Source organism: Rana temporaria, chromosome 9 (genome assembly GCF_905171775.1).
Source record: "Rana temporaria chromosome 9, aRanTem1.1, whole genome shotgun sequence".
Classification (NCBI taxonomy): Eukaryota; Metazoa; Chordata; class Amphibia; order Anura; family Ranidae; genus Rana; species Rana temporaria.
Genome location: NC_053497.1, coordinates 16552780 through 16572087, shown reverse-complemented (window position 1 = coordinate 16572087; position 19308 = coordinate 16552780). Strand labels below are relative to the sequence as shown.

The following is a 19308-nucleotide window of genomic DNA, read 5'->3' as shown; positions in this document are numbered from 1 at the left end:
TGCTCAGTGCTGTACAAGCAGTGTACTAGGTTTCAGATCAGGTTTCAGCACCTGTGCTGTCCAAGTCACATGATTCTTTGAGACTGGGGAATGCACAGACTCCTGGAAAGTTACACCCACTACATTCCCAGGAGTCTGTGCGGTGTAGGTTAGGAAGCATTAAGCACCTAGGTGCAGGAAGAGGGAAGATCAACTCTTCTGCCTAGCAACAACACTTTGAAGGCATCTAAAAAAAAAAAAAAGGATTTTTGTACTCACCGTAAAATCCATTTCTCTGAGTTCATAGACGGACACAGCCTTCATTGACCTTAGGGTTATGCTTCTTCCTACCAGGAGATTTAGGCAGAATTCTACAGCACTTAAGGTGTTAAAAACTTTCCTTCATGCTGCTCCTCCAGGGGGCGTGGCTCCCCCAGGCATAACCCACACCTGCTTTAGCAGCCTCAGTTCGTAACAAGCAGTACAAACAAAGGAGGGGTGGGTGCTGTGTCCGTCTATGAACTCAGAGAAATGGATTTTACGGTGAGTACAAAAATCCTTTTTTCTCTTTCGTTCATAGACCGGGACCACAGCCTTCATTGACCTTAGGGACGTCCCCAAGCAGTGTCAAAAAAATTCGAGGGGGTGGAGAAAATAACACAGCGAAAAACAGGTTACACCCCAAACAAAAACGGAGTTACTCAACGGAGGAACTCCAACCTAAACTGCGCCTGTATCCTCCCTGCGGGCCAATGGGGCATCCGAAGATGCACTCACATCCACCATATAAAAGCTTGAAAAAGCGTGGACCGACGACCAGGTCGGCAGCCTTACACACCAGTAACACAGAGGCTTGGTGCTCGGGAAGCCTCAGAGGCCCCGATCGCCCTGGTCGATTGCGCCGTGACCCGAAAGGGAGGCGCCCGCCCATTCATGGGCGTAGGCCTGAAGCACAATCCGTCAGGATCCACCTGGAAATGGTGGCCGACGAAACTGCCAGGGCCCTTTACTGGGACGGACACAGACACGAACAGCGAGTCCGACATCCGGAACGGAGCTGTCGCCGACAAAGTAAACTCGAAGGCCCGAACCACATCCAAAGAATGTAAAGTGGCCTCCTTCGGGTTCTTCGGCTGAGGACACAAGGATGGAAGAACAATGTCCACATCCAAGTGAAAAGCCGAAACGACCTTAGGGAGAAAAACGGCTGCGGCCGCAGCACCACCTCGTCCTTAACGGATGACCAAGCAGGGAGCTTGCAAGACAAGGCCACCAGAACAGACAGACACCCTCTGACGAGGTAATTGCTACCAGAAATAGAAAATCACCTTTTGTGACAATAAAACAAAAAAAACCTCCCGAATGTCCTCAAGGAGCATCCCGAAGCACTGAAAGGACTAAATTCAAGTCCCATGGGGGTAATGGAGGGCGCACCGGAGGGGCCACCTGCCAGACCCCCTGACCCAACGCAGCACCCAGGAGTGCTATCCAAGGGTCGCTGCAAGTAAAAAACAGCCAGAGCGGAAATCTGGCTCCTAACCGTACGTAAGGCGAGAGCCTGAACCACTCCCTGCTGCAATGACAGCAGAATCCTGTACACAACGCATGTACGAGAGTGCCAGTTCATCTCCCCACACACAGAGAAGTAGGCCTTCCATGTATGAGGAAAAAAACCTACGTGAGGTAGACCTCCGTGCAGGCAGCACGGTAGAGACCACCGAGCCCAATAGGCCTCGGTCCTTAAGCCCCTGGCTCTCAAGCCACGCCGCTAAGGCGGTGGCTGTGAAACAGGGTGGAAGATTGGACCCTGTAACAGAAAATCAATTCCCAGGGAAGACGCTAGGGGGGCGTCTGCCAGCAGACCGCACCTGGTCCGCGTACCAGAAGCGACGCGGCCAATCTGGGGCAATCAGGACCGATAGAATCCCTACAGCTTCTACTCTGCGCAGCAGGCGAGGAAGAAGCTTCCGAGGAGGGAAGGTGTAAAGTAGGCGACAGCGACCCCAAGGAGCCACCAACGCGCCTGACGCGTCCGCCCACGGGTCCTTAAACCTGGCCACGAACCGTGGCACCTACCGATATAGAGACGGGACGCTAGAAGGTCCACGTCCGGAGTGCCCCACTTTCGGCACAGACCCCGAAACACCTGCGGGTGGAGAGACCACTCTCCTTGGCCCAGTGCAGTGCGACTTAGGTAGTCGGCTAGCCAATTCCGTATTCTCGGAATGTACCCGGCCGATAGAGCCGGAACGAACCCTTCGGCCCACCGAAAGGATGCGCGCGACCCCCGTCGCTGCAACAGAACTCCGTGTGCCTCCCTGATGATCAACCTACGCCACGGACGTGGTGTTATCGGACAGGATCCTGACCGGTCGGCCCTGTAGATCCAGGGGCCACCTGGTAAGGCAAAGCTTGATTGCTCGGAGCTCCAGAACGTTGATCAGTAGGCAGGACTCCACCTGAGTCCAGTGCCCCTGGGCTGCCTGGGTGCCCCAAGCGCCCCTCCCCAACCGGAGAGGCTGGCATCCGTCGTGACCACTGTCCAGTGGCCTGCAGAAAAATGACTTTTCGGCCCGAAGCACCGGAAACGCCAGCCACCATACCAGGGGAGACATGATCAGATGACTCAACTGAATCTGGTAATCCAGAGATGACGGAAGCTAGTCCCATCGTGACAGCAGTTCCTTCCGTAGTACCCTGGCGTGGAATTGGGCATACAGAACCGCCTCGAAAGAGGCTACCAACTGACCCAGAACCTTCCTGCAGAATCGCAGAGATGACCGCTTCTGGGTCGGCAACTGCTGCACAGCAGATAGCAGAGTCTGAAGTTTTTCCGCTAGGAGAAAAACACTCCCGCCCCGGAGGAATCCGGGACCAGTCTCAGGTATCCCTGAGACGGAATCAACCCTGATTTCAGGACAATCCAGAAACCAGCCGAACACTCGGAGAGCCTGACACGTGATAGACACGGCTCCACCAATGCAGAGCTCGAAGAAGCTCGTAGGAGAATGTCGTCCAGACATCCCATGATAACAAACCCCCGCTGTCACAGCCGGGCCAGTATCGGTACGAGCACCTTGGCGAAAACCCGCCGAATGGGAAGGACACCATTGAAAATGGTCCCCCCCGACCGCAAAGCACAGAATCTCTGGTGGTTTGAGGATATGCAGGTACACGTTCATGACATCCAAGGATGCCAGAAAAACCTGACAAAAACAAAACGAGGGACTTGAGGCCCAGGATCGACCGGGCCCCATCCTCCATGGGGACACAAACAGAATGGAGTAAAACCCCGAGACCGTTCCAACGAGGGAACTGGCACAATCACTCCCCTGACCAGAAGATCCTGGACAGCCCCTGACGGAGTCAACCGGCGAACCGGAGGAGGCCAGAAGCCGGAGGGAAAAAACCTGTTTGGCAGACAAGAGAGAAACTCAATCTTGTACCCCAAGGAAAACACTTCGCAATGCGAAGCCAGTCTCCCACCCGAGACACGGGCGGGAGCAGACCTTCAGGCGGAAGCAGGTATGTCCGCAGACTTGTTAGGCATGCGGTATCCGGTGCGCTGCTACCCCTCAGCGGGGATTCAAGCACCATGTAGACCTACCCCCACCGCACAGGGCGAGCGAAAAAACGCTCGGAGGTAGGCAAGGAGGGTCCTTGCACAGGGCGAGGTCCCTAGCCCTTCCCAAACCGTGGGAACAGCATGCGCTTACCACCTGTGGCATCCTCAATGATGCCAGTCAGGGAAGACCCAAAAGGACCGTTCACCCTTAACGGTGATCACCAAGGCCACCTTAGAGGTCCTTCTTCCAGCTCCTGCAGCAGGAGCTTCGCCCTTTTAGTCGGGGCCTGCCAGGGCCCCGGCCAGAGCCGGCCTCACCGCCGAACCCACCACCGTGAATAGGGAGCGGGCCACGGCCTCCACTCTCCTATCAGCGGGATCCTGAAATGCAGGAGCCCCTTCCACAGGCAATGTGGTGGCCTTGCGCAGTCTGGACACAGGGGGGTCCACTGGCGGAGGAGAGACCTACTTTTTAAAGCCCCCCTCAAGGGGGTAACGGGTTGCAAAGTTTTTTGACAAACTTTTTGCGGTGCATCCCATTCCTTGTATAACATATAGTCCAAATAAGGAACACAAGGAAACACTTCAGCGATGCGTGGTAGTCTGCTGGTACTGACACGGAGGTGTCTCCGCCACATCCTCAATTTTTAGAGCCTCACGCACCGCAGAAACAAGAGCTCCAACAAATTCTTGCCAGCAACTGACTGCAGCAGAGTCATCCTCACTATCCATAAGGGTTAAAACCCGCAGCCTCTGACATAACAGAACCAGAAAAAAACAGCGATTCTGTGTCATCCCCAGAAGCAGGCTTCAGGGAGGGGGCGCTTTTTTACCCCCCATCCGGGCACTAGCTGCTTCAAACCTGGCAAGAAACCCAGGACAGCCAACATAACAGATGTGGCAGGGGGAGGGGCGGTAAGGGTTAACTCAGGCATATCCATAGTGTCAGCGCTGAGTCACCCACCCTGCAAGGCAGGACAAAAAAACCCCACTGGTCACCTCCTTGCTGCTATTGCAGAGCATGGGGGGCCCCCGTTATTCACCACCCCACCCAGCTGCAGAGGGAGCTGAAAAACCTCAGGTGTGCTCTGATGTGCTGACTGTGATGTGTATTCACCTCATGGAAGATTCACAGCACTAAAACTGTAACAGCACTAAAACTGACCAGAGGCTGTGCCGAGTCATTTCAGGGAAGAATCACATCGTTACCAAGGAGATTTCCAAGATGGCCACCATCTGAGGTAAAAATTACCTCATAGAACACAGCAGCACTGACTGCTTTGTCTGTTACCTCAGAAAAAATCACAGCGTTACCAAGGAGATTTCCAAGACGGTCGCTGTCTGAGGTAAAAATTACCTCATAGAACACAGCAGCCCTGACTGCTTTGTCTGTTACCTCAGAAAAGAATCACAGCGTTACCAAGGAGATTTCCAAGACGGCCGCTGTCTGAGGTAAAAATTACCTCATAGAACACAGCAGCACACAGCAGCACCCCCCAGAGTAACAACACAGTCCCCCTAACAACACACGGGCCCCGGTGGTAACAAAGAAAACCCAGGAGGCCCCCCTTCACAGCCACTACCCAGTCAGGGGAAGGAGGGAGAGGAAGGGGAGAGAGGAAAGCAGGGCGGACCCTCAGTCGACCTCCCCAGGGAAACCACCAGCCAGACCACTTACCTGAGTAAGGGGCCACTACTTACCTGTCCTGCGACTACCCGGCTGGAGGTATCCCAGACAGAACCAACGTCCGTAAACGGCATGGCTGTCGGCCAGACACACTGTGACAAAGCCATAGAGACCGGTCATATGTGTGCCCTAGAACCAAAGTTCCCCGGCCGCCCCTGGAGCAATGGGGCCTGTCGTGGACGTCCCAAAGCTGAGCTGAGGGCCGGCACACGCTCGAAGGCCGAACAGGGGGGGACTACAAGAGTCGAGGACCCAGCCTGTCACCCAGTCGGCTGTTGATAGAAGAATCGCAGGATTCAAAAATGCAGGAACAAAATAATAAAAAAAAAAGCGAGAAAAATCGCCAGAAAAAAACTCCAGAGTCCAGGAACTCCAGAGATAGCCTTGACCTCCTGTCGTTAGGCAGAAAACAAACTGAGGCTGCTAAAGCAGGGTGTGGGTTATGCCTGGGGGAGCCACGCCCCCTGGGAGGAGCAGCATGAAGGAAAGTTTTTAACACCTTAATAGCAGCGCACCGGATACCGCATGCCTAACAAGTCTGCGGACAAAATACTTTTTTCTTAAAGGACTAATGACATTTTTTTAAAACTACCGATGTAATGTTATATTTATGGGTGGAACTCCACTTTAACAGCCGGTGATGTGTTGGGGGCTTCGATCCCAGGTGAGTATTAGACATACATCCCTGATTTCGCCGACCCCCCCCCCCCCCCCCCCGCTCAACAACTCTTTCGACAACTTTGATCTGCGCCCCCCCCCGCTCAACAACTTCGTTTGGGGGGTATGCTCATTTGTCCCTCATTCTGAAGTTGAAAAGTTGAGAGGTATGGATTAGATAATGAGCTAGTATGCTAAGCATACTAGCTCATTATGCCTTCGTCTTGCAGGTGTTACCTTTTTTATTTTTTTCCAACCACTTTAAATGTACACTGAGCCATGCATGCGCACGTCTCAGCATAAATTCATGGCACAGTTCTGCGATGATGCCACTCCCGTGCACAGGAGCTGGAGTGACATCATCGAGATCTGGCTAATAAAGTAGCGAAGAGTCTGACTGCAGAGAGCGCTTACACTGCACCATTGGAGGGGATCGCCAACATAGAATGCCAACACGCAGTGCATACTAGTACATTATGGCATTATGGCACAAAGCTCCCTGCAGCTTTTTTTTTTTTTACTTCTTAACTGGTTCCCGACCGGCTCCTGTACATATACGTCAGCAGAATGATACGGCTGGGCAGAGTAACGTATATATACACGTCACTTTAGAAGTCCTGCCGCGTGGGCGCGTTGGAGTCATACACCTAGGTATACACTTTAAATGTATTACTTATTCCATTACAGAAAACTATAAATCCTCTGAAGAAGATCCCGCATGAGGGATCGAAACGGGTCAGAAATTCAACATATACAGATGTCCTTGCTATGTACAACTGTAATTGCGATGTTGTGTTTGTAACTGTATGTATCTATTTTTATTCTTGTGACTGGAGATTCAAAAATTATTTTTATTATTATCGTTATTGTCCATTTGTACACATTTAATAAACCCTTTTAACATTTAATCTTGCAATTGTTGGAATTTCCGCTGCTTAAAAACCCCACTGGGGAAAATTTCCATGCCACAATATATTGGGGTGCGCAGCGCTCTTCACTTTCCATGTGTGTATCTTTTGCATTTCGCGCCCCTGCTGCGAGCTCTGACCACGGACTCTGTGTCCGCCAGTGTCCCACGATGGAGCCTTGCCCCCTAACAGTTAGAAGCACTCCCTAGGTCACACTTAACCCCTTCAGCGCCCCCTACAGGTTAACCCCTTCACTGCCATTTTTGATAGCACTGATCACTGTAAAAATGACAATGGTCCCAAAATGGTGTTAAAAGTGTCCGATATGTCCGCCATAATGTCGCAGTCACGATAAAAATTGCTGATCGCCGCCATTACTGTTAAAAAATAAAAAATGCCATAAAACTACCCCCAATTTTGTAGACCAACTTTTACACAAACCAATCAAATGCTTATTGCGATTTTTTTGGGAGACATTATAGCAAAAAGTAAAAAATTGTTTTTTTCCAAAATTGTCGCTCTATTTTTGTTTATAGCACAAAAAATAAAAACCGCAGAGGCGACCAAATAACACCAAAAGAAAGCTCTATTTGTGGGGAAAAAAGGACGCCAATTTTGTTTGGGAGCCACGTCGCACGACCGCGCAATTGTCAGTTAAAGAGATGCAGTGCCGAATCGCAAAATGTCCTCTGGTCTTTGGCCAGCCAAATGGTCCGGGGCTTAAGTGGTTAATTTGGAGATTTAATTCCACTTTACACACAGGTCACAGGGATACCACTTATTACAGCTGAACTTGGAAATCTTAAAAATCAATATAGCTATTAAAGATTATGCCAAGCAAACCATGACAGAGCAGTATTTTCATTACATCACATCATCAGCAGTGCTTAAAATCGGCTTCTATTTATGACTGCCAGCCTTTTAAGTGAATCAGATAAAACCCAAACAATGCTGCAGTTGCCATTTAGTTTTAGAATCTGCAATTTCTGTGGCTGTCATCCCATATCTTCACAACCCAATGTCGTTTTGGGAATAGATTACACTCATTGCATCCGGAAGACAGAACCAGAAAAGAGTAGCAAAGCCAGAAGACTAAATCAACAGCCCGGAAACTTGCTGCCATTGGATAAGCTTAGCATTAAGGGCTTGTTCACACTTCACTAAAATTTCTAACGCTCAAACGTGTTTGTATAGCGTTATTATGGGCATCAGACCGCAAGAGACCAAGCTGAGCATGTGCAGCTTTACTACCCTCACTGTCTTATCTGCCCTTGCCAAAGAGAGACCAAGGCAGGAGGTGGAGGATCTGTGAAAACAGGATCAAAGAGCCTTTTACACAATGCAGAGGATTATCCCCTTAAAGCAGAGGTTCGGAAGAATTTTTTTTTTTTAAGTCAGCAGCTACAAATACTGCAGCTGTTGACTTTTAAAAAATGGACACTTACCTGTCCAGCGTGCCCGCGATGTCAGCAACTGCGGCTGAGCAATCGCTCGGTCCTCGGCTGCTTCCGCCGCCATCCTCGGGTGAGGGAATCGGGAAGTGAAGCCTTGCGTCACTGGTCCCCGCTCTCTGCTGGGAACAGTGTTTCCCAGAAGACAGCGGGGGGGATGACATGTCAGGCTGGACTTCCAGCGGGGATCTGAACCCGGAAGTGGTTCAAATACCTGTCTCAGACAGGTATCTGCACCCCCCTCCCCCCAGAAAGGTGTCAAATGTGACACCGGAGGGGGATCCAAAAAGCGGAGGTTCACTTTTTTATGAACCTCCGCTTTAAAGGATCACTAAAGATAAAAAAAAAAATCATGTTATACTTGCCTCCACTGTGCAGCTCGTTTTATACAGAGTGGCCCCGATCCTGGTCTTCTGAGGTCCTTTGGCGGCTGTTTAGGCTCCCCCCACCCCCGCAAGGACTCAACACCTTATGTGAGCGAGCATGGTGTTGAGTTATTGCGTGCGCGTTCACGTGATACAGCGGTGGCCATAGCAGGGGACTGTATCACTCGCCCCGCCCCCCGCGTCATTGGACGCGATTGGCAGCCAATGGCTGCGCTCCTTTCAATCCGTCCACTGTAGCCAATCAACGGGCAGGCTCAACGGCGAAGAGGATGTTGGGGGGGGAGTGCGGGACTTTCGTGGGGTCAGGTAAGTATAACGGGGAGGGGGGGGGGGGGGGGGGGGGGGTGGTATTGTCAGATATTTTTTCACCTTAATGCATAGATCGCATTAAGGTGAAAAAACTTTTACCTTTACAACCCCTTTAAGTTCCACAGTGAGCATAACAAGCTATGCTATTCTGCATATACAGACTGGTTTTACTGTTGTGGGTTTAGTAACACTTAACCACAAGGTTTCAAGTGATATTTAATTTATAAATTAAAACAAACATGTTCTACTTACCTGCCTCTGTGCAAAGGTTTGCACAGAGCAGCCCCGATCCTTTTGTTCTGGGGTACAGCCCCCCTCCCAGAGTGCTCCTGGCCGCTCCTCTTTAGTGAGTGCCCCTGCCACTAATGCCCCCTTGTCCCCCCCCCCCCACCCTTGTCACAGCATTTGATTGAAAGCAGTGGCTCCCGCTGCTATCAATCTGCCCAATGAGGACCCAAGACAGCGGCTGGAGCCACTTCTGTCATGCACATCGCTGGATTGGACCAAGCTCAGTTAAGGAGCTGCAGCACAGGTTTTTCACCTAGCATAGAATGCATTAAGCTAAAAAAAACACAAGGCTATAGAACCCCTTTAATATTTGCAACAGGAATATTAATCTAGAAAAGAAAAAGCTGCGCTGCAAGTAAAGTCAACATAAATAATAAATTATGTATATAATACACAAAAAATCCCAGTGCAAAAAACTGAAAATAGATTTGTGCAAAAAGTCCATGTAAGATGTATCACAAAGGATTGAGAGGTTGTTAAAGAAGTTCTCCGAATGGGTGAAGCAAGGTATCCAGAAAAAAATCTTGTGAATCAGATGATATATCCACCACCACTTATGTATCAGCTGCTTACCAGAACAAAAATGAAATCAAACGTGTAAGACATGGATCTATAAGGGTCCTGGATAAACTGCCGCTCACTCTCCAATATCACCAATCCTTAATATCAGACCAGCTCTCTCCACAGAAGCGACCCAAAGGAGAAAGACACTCACATAGTGTGATAACGTTTTTAAAATTTTAATGAATAAAAGTATTACACTTACATGTAAACAGTGTAAAAAGTGCGATCAATAGTAATAGCCGGCCGGCTCTGCTGTCTGCTCGTCCTTCCGGGTAGACAGCGTGGATCGTGATGACGTCAGCACGTCGCTCCTCCCTACGCCGATTTCGTCACAAGAATGACTTCTTCCAGGGGAATACGAGCGACGTGCTGACTCGCCACTCTTATAGCAATATACAACACCCGGACCGCCCAGCTCTGAACCTTGGAGATCGCGGGCATCGACCGCCATTTTTAAGTTGGGATCACTGCCAGTATTTGCTACTAGACCTAAAAAATTGCGGAACATTTAAAAATTTATGATACTAATGAGTATCAACTTTGTAATACAAAAAAGCGGCGTATTGACTCACCGTTTCTTTTAAAAAGAGAAAACATCGTGACAGAAATCGCCTCCACTGCAATACAGGGCTGCGTATGTCTGTCACTAAGTAAATTTTAATACTAGACCAGTAAAGAAATTATTAGTATATAATATTAAAGGGCTTGAATTACTAAATTAATATAATAAACCAAAAAATGAGTTACTCATAGATCCGCTGTGTGAACAGCTGAGGATCTAAGAACGATAAATAAAGTGTAAATATATCAACGGATAACCGCATTAGAGATTAATATGATAAGAATTCAAATGCTAGATATCCTAATAATGTGCAAAATTATGGTGAATTAATTGATAATCACATAGCATGAAAGCAGCCAAAAGTCCGCAATTTAAGCGGACAAAGCTGCATCAAATGCCATAACAGTATAAAAAAAAGACCTCATGAATGAATACGAAACATCATAGGAAGAAAAAAATAGTTATAGTGTAAATATTATGATCAAGAAAATCTTAATCTATATGATGACAAACTATGAAAGTGTCTCAAGCTAACCTCTCATAAATTAATTAAAATTAATAAGTGCAAAAAATTATATAAAGATATATATATATGAAATATATATATCAAAGTGGTAACAAAGATAAAAATTGTAATATATTTAAAAGGGTAAGTCTATAAACGAAAGCCCATATGTACCAAGATTCAAGAGATGGTTCACACAAATACATAAAGGTTAACCATTATCTATGAACGCGTTAACGTCAGTATCTATGTTTAGTCCATAAGGACTATATGTACGGACTCTGTATATCCAAGCCATCTCCATCCTAGAGAGTTCCCTAACCAGTGAACTGCCTCTCCAGTGGGGCTCAAACTTATCTATTCCAATAAAGAGTGTCCCCTCTGGGTTACGTGCATGGTGTTGGTCATAATGACTGGATACTGAATGTTGCGGGAATCCTGATCTAATGTTAGCGATATGCTCGCCAAGTCTGACATTCATTGGTCTTTTGGTCCTGCCAATGTATTGTAACCCGCAGGGGCATTCCAAAAGATACACCACGCCTGTAGTGCTACACGTAATGAATGGCTCGATTTTATGTTCATTCAGTGCTACTTGTGAATTAAAGCATATGGTTTTCTTAGATTTGATCTTATTTAATTTACACACTGTGCAATTCCTGCATTGGTGGTAGCCCTTTATGTTACGTTGAAAAAAGGACACTTTCTTCATGGGTGGATCCACCACATTAGGGGCTATCCTATCCCTCAATGAAGGTACACCCCTGAATATCACCTGAGGATTAATAGGCAAAAAAGAATTTAAGATTCTATCATTGGACAATATATGCCAGTGTTTTTTGATTAGCTTTTTGATGGCATAGTGCTGGTTTGAGTATGTCGTGATAAAAGGCACAATCGGTCCATCTCTGCTTGATTTAGGGCCTGACATAAGCAAAGTCTTCCTTTCAATTGCGGCCACCTCATTATAGGTACTCTCCAAAGCTTCGGGGTCATAACCCTTCTCCAACAGTCTATCCTTAAGGATGCCAGCCTGTATTTCATAGTCCTTCAGGGTAGAGCAATTCCTCCTCATCCTTACAAACTGGCTCTTTGGAACTGAATTTAGCCAATTATCATGATGACAGCTTCCCTTAGGAATAAAAGAATTCCTGTCGGTTTTTTAAAGAAGTTTTAGTCTGATATAGATCTTTATCTTTCGTTATAGTAAGGTCAAGGAAGTCAATTGACTCTTGACTGGCCTCAAATGAAAGACGTATACCACGCTCGTTATTATTGAGCGTAGTGATAAAGGATTCCAATTCTGCTCTGTCTCCTGTCCATAGGAGGAGGACGTCATCAATATACCTGGCCCACAACTTAATGTGAGGATGGGTATCACCATAAATGACGTCCTCCTCCCATTTGGCCATGAACAGATTAGCCAGACTTGGCGCATGTTTAGCGCCCATGGCGACTCCACGAATCTGTTTATAGTAGTTATGATCAAACCAGAAATAGTTATGATCTGCCGTATACTCCAAGAGTTCCATCAGAAAGTCCTTCTGCAAGGATACCAGATCAGAGGAAAGATCCAAAAAATGTCTGACAGCTTCAAGCCCTAAATTATGAGGGATAATAGTATATAATGATTGAACATCGGCTGTCACCATCCATGTGTCTTTATTAGCCTCTATCTGGGAAAGTAAATTAATAACTTGTTTTGAATCTTTAAGATGGGAAGGCATCTTCTGAACCAAAGGTTGGAGATAATAGTCGATATACTTGCCCACCCTGGAAGTGATCGAATCTATGCCACTAATAATCGGGCGACCAGGGGGGCAAGTTAAGCTTTTATGGATCTTTGGTAGGCTGTACATGATTGGAACTCTGGGGCTTTAGGAACCAAAAATTGTTGTTCCTTTTCATTGAGGATCCCTGACTTGGAGCCTTTTAGAAACTAATGTTTCCAATTTTCCTTATACTGAATAATAGGGTTGCCTGTAGAAGAGCATAAGTATGCCTATCGTCAACCAGGGTTTTTAGTCCCTCAATGTAAAAGGACCGGTCCATTAACACTATCCCCCCCACCTTTGTCCGCTGGACGTATAACTAGGTCTTTGTTAGTGCATAGCAAATCAAGACCTATTTCCAGTCCGGAATCCATTTTATGGCCTGAGACCTGAATCTTCTCCAGGTCCCTTAGGACTACATCTCTAAAAACTCGCAGTGAGGGAGCCAAATTGCCAGGAGGATTCCATGTGGAGGCATTGGAAAAGGCCGGAATGTTGGACCGTTGCTTGATTGGCAACTATTTCTTTAGAGGGAAGGCCTGCAAAGTAACGTTTAATGTTAACCTTGCGAATATATTGGTGGACATCCATATACGTTTGAAATTTGTTGAGTTTCCTCGGAGGGGCAAATTTAAGGCCTTTATTCAATAAGGAAACTTCTGGTTGCGTTAAAATGTGTGAGCTTAAATTATAGATGCCCCTCACCTTTTAAGTTTTTGATTTCTTTGGGGTGTGTCCTCCTCCCCCTCTGCTCCCTCTTTTCCTTCTACAGGTCTTTTTGTTCCTCGATTTGGTTTGGGAAAACCCCAATTTTCTCCCCCATTTGTTTCCCATTGATCTAAAGGGAAATCTCTTGAGGGTCCAAACCGGTACAATTCTTTGCACAGTGCACAGTGTGTAAATTAAATAAGATCAAATCTAAGAAAACCATATGCTTTAAATCCACAAGTACACTGAATGAACATAAAATCGAGCCATTCATTACGTGTAGCACTACAGGCGTGGTGTATCTTTGGAATGCCCTGCGGGTTACAATACATTGGCAGGACCAAAAGACCAATGAATGTCAGACTTGGCGAGCATATCGCTAACATTAGATCAGGATTCCCGCAACATTCAGTATCCAGTCATTATGACCAACACCATGCACGTAACCCAGAGGGGACACTCTTTATTGGAATAGATAAGTTTGAGCCCACACTGGAGAGGCAGTTCACTGGTTAGGGAACTCTCTAGGATGGAGATGGCTTGGATATACAGAGTCCGTACATATAGTCCTTATGGACTAAACATAGATACTGACGTTAACGCGTTCATAGATAATGGTTAACCTTTATGTATTTGTGTGAACCATCTCTGAATCTTGGTACATATGGGCTTTCGTTTATAGACTTACCCTTTTAAATATATTACAATTTTTATCTTTGTTACCACTTTGATATATATATTTCATATATATATATCTTTATATAATTTTTTGCACTTATTAATTTTTAATTAATTTATGAGAGGTTAGCTTGAGACACTTTCATAGTTTGTCATCATATAGATTAAGATTTTCTTGATCATAATATTTACACTATAACTATTTTTTTCTTCCTATGGATGTTTCGTATTCATTCATGAGGTCTTTTTTTATACTGTTATGGCATTGATGCAGCTTTGTCCGCTTAAATTGCGGACTTTTGGCTGCTTTCATGCTATGTGATTATCAATTAATTCACCATAATTTTGCACATTATTAGGATATCTAGCATTTGAATTCTTATCATATTAATCTCTAATGCGGTTATCCGTTGATATATTTACACTTTATTTATCGTTCTTAGATCCTCAGCTGTTCACACAGCGGATCTATGAGTAACTCATTTTTTGGTTTATTATATTAATTTAGGTAATTCAAGCCCTTTAATATTATATACTAATAATTTCTTTACTGGTCTAGTATTAAAATTTACTTAGTGACAGACATACGCAGCCCTGTATTGCAGTGGAGGCGATTTCTGTCACGATGTTTTCTCTTTTTAAAAGAAACGGTGAGTCAATACGCCGCTTTTTTGTATTACAAAGTTGATACTCATTAGTATCATAAATTTTTAAATGTTCCGCAATTTTTTAGGTCTAGTAGCAAATACTGGCAGTGATCCCAACTTAAAAATGGCGGTCGATGCCCGCGATCTCCCAAGGTTCAGAGCTGGGCGGTCCCGGGTGTTGTATATTGCTATAAGAGTGGCGAGTCAGCACGTCGCTCGTATCCCCTGGAAGAAGTCATTCTTGTGACGAAACGGCGTAGGGAGGAGCGACGTGCTGACGTCATCACGATCCACGCTGTCTACCCGGAAGGACGAGCAGACAGCAGAGCCGGCCGGCTATTACTATTGATCGCACTTTTTACACTGTTTACATGTAAGTGTAATACTTTTATTCATTAAAATTTTAAAAACGTTATCACACTATGTGAGTGTCTTTCTCCTTTGGGTCGCTTCTGTGGAGAGAGCTGGTCTGATATTAAGGATTGGTGATATTGGAGAGTGAGCGGCAGTTTATCCAGGACCCTTATAGATCCATGTCTTACACGTTTGATTTCATTTTTGTTCTGGTAAGCAGCTGATACATAAGTGGTGGTGGATATATCATCTGATTCACAAGATTTTTTTCTGGATACCTTGCTTCACCCATTCGGAGAACTTCTTTAACAACCTCTCAATCCTTTGTGATACATCTTACATGGACTTTTTGCACAAATCTATTTTCAGTTTTTTGCACTGGGATTTTTTGTGTATTATATACATAATTTATTATTTATGTTGACTTTACTTGCAGCGCAGCTTTTTCTTTTCTATATTGTATTTGTGTATGTATCTTACATATAAGTTGCAGCAGCATTTTTTTATTTTCTTTTATTTATTTTTTGTTTTTATTTTTACACATTTTTATAGTGTCACTACTGTTTTATTTTTGGACCTGCGCAGTATCTTCCTACTTTTACAGGAATATTAATCTACTTGGAGATGGTCTTTATCTTTGGCATGCCGTTCTTTAATTTTCTATCTGATCTCCTCAGGCACTTTATTATATCTGGTCAGCGTAGTGCACACAATGAGTGCAGCAGACAGGGACTATTTGTCTCCACTTACTTACATGGGTTGACCAATTAGAAGATGGAGGACGTGCGATTCTAATTGCAGTTTGTTTAAAATGGCAATATGATCCGATTATTTATAATCTTTTCTAGGGGTGCCAACAAATCTGACCAGGCCATTTTGGCATATCTATGTAGAATGAGCAATAGTTTATCTTGTTTTACACTTTTCTTTACTCTATGACAGGGGGTCTCCAAATTGCGGCCCGAGGGCCGCACTTGGCCCTTTCCTAGCCTCCATCCTGCCCTTGGGGTAGTATTGCTCCCAATGATATGAGGCACGATTCCTCCCAATGGCACCAACAATAGGGCACCATTTCATAGACCAATACCAATGATGGAGCACTATTCCTCCTCCTACTGCCCACCAACACTGGGGCCATGTTAATTCTTACCGATGCTCAGCCCTGGGGCATTTTCTGCCCAGACTGGTCAGAAACCGGCCCCCTGAAGTCTGAAAGACCTAAACTGCCCCTTTGCTTGAAAAGTATGGGGACCCCTGCTCTATGACATACCAAAAGCATTTAGGTACGAGAAAGATTCAGAAGGAAAGCAGTAGGGATGAAGCACTGTGAGTGAGTGAATTACTTATATAGTGCTACAAATGCGATCTGAATCGCCTCAAGGCGCTTGGCATCCATTTTCCTTCAGTTTAACCCTCAGAATAGATGGGTCTTTAGTTTTTTTTTCTGAAGGGCAGGTGAAGGACTCTCAAACTGCAAAATTACCAACAAATGTATCCATGTCTGGAATGAGATTATGCACACACGCACCTGTAGCTTGTTGAGGAACTTTAGTAACTGGAGACTGAGCTTCTCGATTTCTAATTGTTTGGTTAATGAAAAATCTCCATCGACCAACTGGTGAGGACTGCAGGACTGACTCTCCTATGGGGAAAAAAAAAAGGAAGAATTTAAAAAACACCAAACTTCAGTACATGCTGTCAATCCCTATATCATCAGCTGGTAAATGCTTACCGAGTCGCGGTACGGCTACTGTACATTCATACAGTTTAGCCAAATGGTGCCTCTGAACACAGCAACACTCCGCATATAAACTGGCCAATTAGTTGCGACCAGTTTGTATGTGGCCAAAACCGCACAGAATTGCTGACTTTTGCCGCGTACACACGTTTGTGGATTTTTTTCCCCACGAAACGTTGGCTCAAACTTGTCTTGCATACACACGGTCACACAAATGTTGTCGGAAATTCCGAGCGTCAAAACCGCGGTGACATACAACACTACGACGAGCTGAGAAAAATTAAGTTCAATGGTTCCGAGCATGCGTAGGATTTTTGTGCGTCGGAATTGCATATAGGCGATCGAAATTTCCGACAAGAACTTTTGCCGTCGGGAAAATTTGAGAACCGGCTCTCAAATGTTTGCGGTCGGAAATTCCGACAGAAAATGTCCGATGGGACCTACACACGGTCGGAATTTTCGACCAAAAGCTCACATCAAACTTTTCTTGTCGGAAATTCCAATCGTGTGCACGCGACATTAAGCTGCACAATGGCTGCATGAGGGCCGATAGTTCTGCGTGGTGACATGCGAACAGCGGCGGCACCAGCCATAGATTTGTACATCACTAACAGCTGCAGCTGTTCGCACACAGTACGTGCAAGACGCATTTCCAACCGCTGGCCAGTGCCTGCCTCTGGCTATAGATAAACTGCCTGGTGAATGTAAGAGTAAGAAAGTAAAGGGACTTACCTCCTGACTGAGCAGAGGCTTGGATAGCTATCTGAGCATGTTCAGATGACCCTGCCTGAATGAAGAAATTGAGAAGTTAATATGGCAGGCAACATTCATGCAATGTAAACTGTAATAAGGGGGAAAAATAGGTTTGTACTCACCGTAAAATCCATTTCTCTTCCGTTCATGGATGGACACAGCAGCCTTTGACCTTAGGGTTATATCCGCTTCGTTCCAGGAGGGCTCTCCTGGAAGGAAGCGGATATAACCCTAAGGTCAAAGGCTGCTGTGTCCGTCCATGAACAGAAGAGAAATAAAAAATACCACCTTTATGAAAAATAAACCAAAAGGGATTTTGCAATAGTAACTTGTATTCAGACTTTCAGCAGTTGTGTATGTATAGCATTTATCTCCCTATTCAGGAGCTTCCATGCAGACTTCCATCTGAATATTCTAGTTGTCTGGTTGGCTGTGGCTTAAAGTGATATTAAAGCCAAAAACGTTCTTTACCTTAGTGCATACCATGCATTAAAGGGGGTTAAAAACCCTCATGTTTTTCACCTAGATAAAAAAATGTAACACTGTCCAGCCACCTCGTTTTACTCACCTGAGCATGTTCGTTCCCTCGGCAGAGACATGCTTTACCTCTCTGCCCGGGGTTCTCGGCTCTTAATTGGATAGATTGATAGCAGCGCAGCCATTGGCGCCCGCTACTATCAAATCCAACAATGCGTGTGCCAGGACGAGTTTGGCACTCTGTCTATGGACGCAAATGCTGGACTCGGAAGCGCGCCCGCAAGGTAACCCCCAGGGAGGGCACTTCTGCTAGGGGGTTTACCGGTGCGAGGAGGAGCCGCGAACGCCACCGGGGGACCCCAGAAGATGAGGTTTGGGGCGACACCGTGCAAAACTAACTGCACAGTGGAGGGAGGCAAGCACGACGTGCGTTTCTTTTTTTTTTATATAACAAAGGGTTTACAACGCCTTTAAGATAAAAACACATTTTCTACCTCTGAGCTCCTGCCCTCTTCCCTGTGTGAAGGGGACGAGGGAAGAATAGATCCAGCACCGTGCACAGCTGCATCCCTTCTTCACACAGCACTTGAGCAGCAGCAGGAGCTATTGGCTCCTGTTGCTTTCAAACACAGTGATGAGGAAGTGGGGGACAGGGCCAAGTCCCACTGTGCAAGTCTATGGCAACACACAACTCAGAAGCGCGCAAGACACTGTGGGGGGGTCATTAACTAAAGTTGGAGCGTACAAACTTTGGTGCAGCTCTTCATTGAAACTAATCAGCTTCTAGGTTTTATTGTCAAAGCCAAACTGAACAAACTGAAATTAGAAGCCGATTGGCTATTTGGCACAGCTGTGCCAGGTTCTGAGTGCACCAGCTTTAATAAATCTCCCTCTTTGTGCCTCCATAGCAAACGGCTTGCTATGGGAACACATGAAAAAGGGGAGGAGCAGCCCGAGAAAAGGAGGTGCCACAAGCACTCCTGGGGTACAGGCGAAGAGGAGGAGCCACGAGCACCACCGCGGGACACAAGAAGAGGAGGATCGGGGCCGTTTCGTGCAATACCACTGCGCAGAACAGGTGAGAGCGACATGTTTGAGATTTTAACTGAATGTTTATTTTTTTGTTTAGTAACACTAAGTACTTGGAGTCACATAACAAGTGAATTCAAGATTCTCTGAACTGAAAACTTGTTTTGAATCCAAGACTTAGGGCCAGTTCACACTGACGCAGTTCAGTACAGTTTCGTATGCATTTTTTTCTGCACTAAAAATGCATGCACAGGGCCGGATTTAGATACAAGATATGACGGCGTATCTCCT

The 19308-nt window shown here is 46.0% G+C and overlaps 1 protein-coding gene across 1 annotated transcript in view; it reads right to left on the bottom strand.

Annotated features, from left to right (window-relative positions):
• The window catches only part of WNK3 (WNK lysine deficient protein kinase 3), a 216159-nt gene that overhangs the window by 40302 nt on the left and 156549 nt on the right, over positions 1–19308 (bottom strand). Inside the window, exons 16-19 of the mRNA XM_040325190.1 lie at positions 17491–17545; positions 16504–16662; positions 12209–12461; positions 11791–12012 (exon numbers count right to left, since the gene is read on the bottom strand). Coding sequence (XP_040181124.1) covers positions 11791–12012; positions 12209–12461; positions 16504–16662; positions 17491–17545 — 689 coding nt within the window. The remainder of the gene's footprint in view (positions 1–11790; positions 12013–12208; positions 12462–16503; positions 16663–17490; positions 17546–19308) is intronic.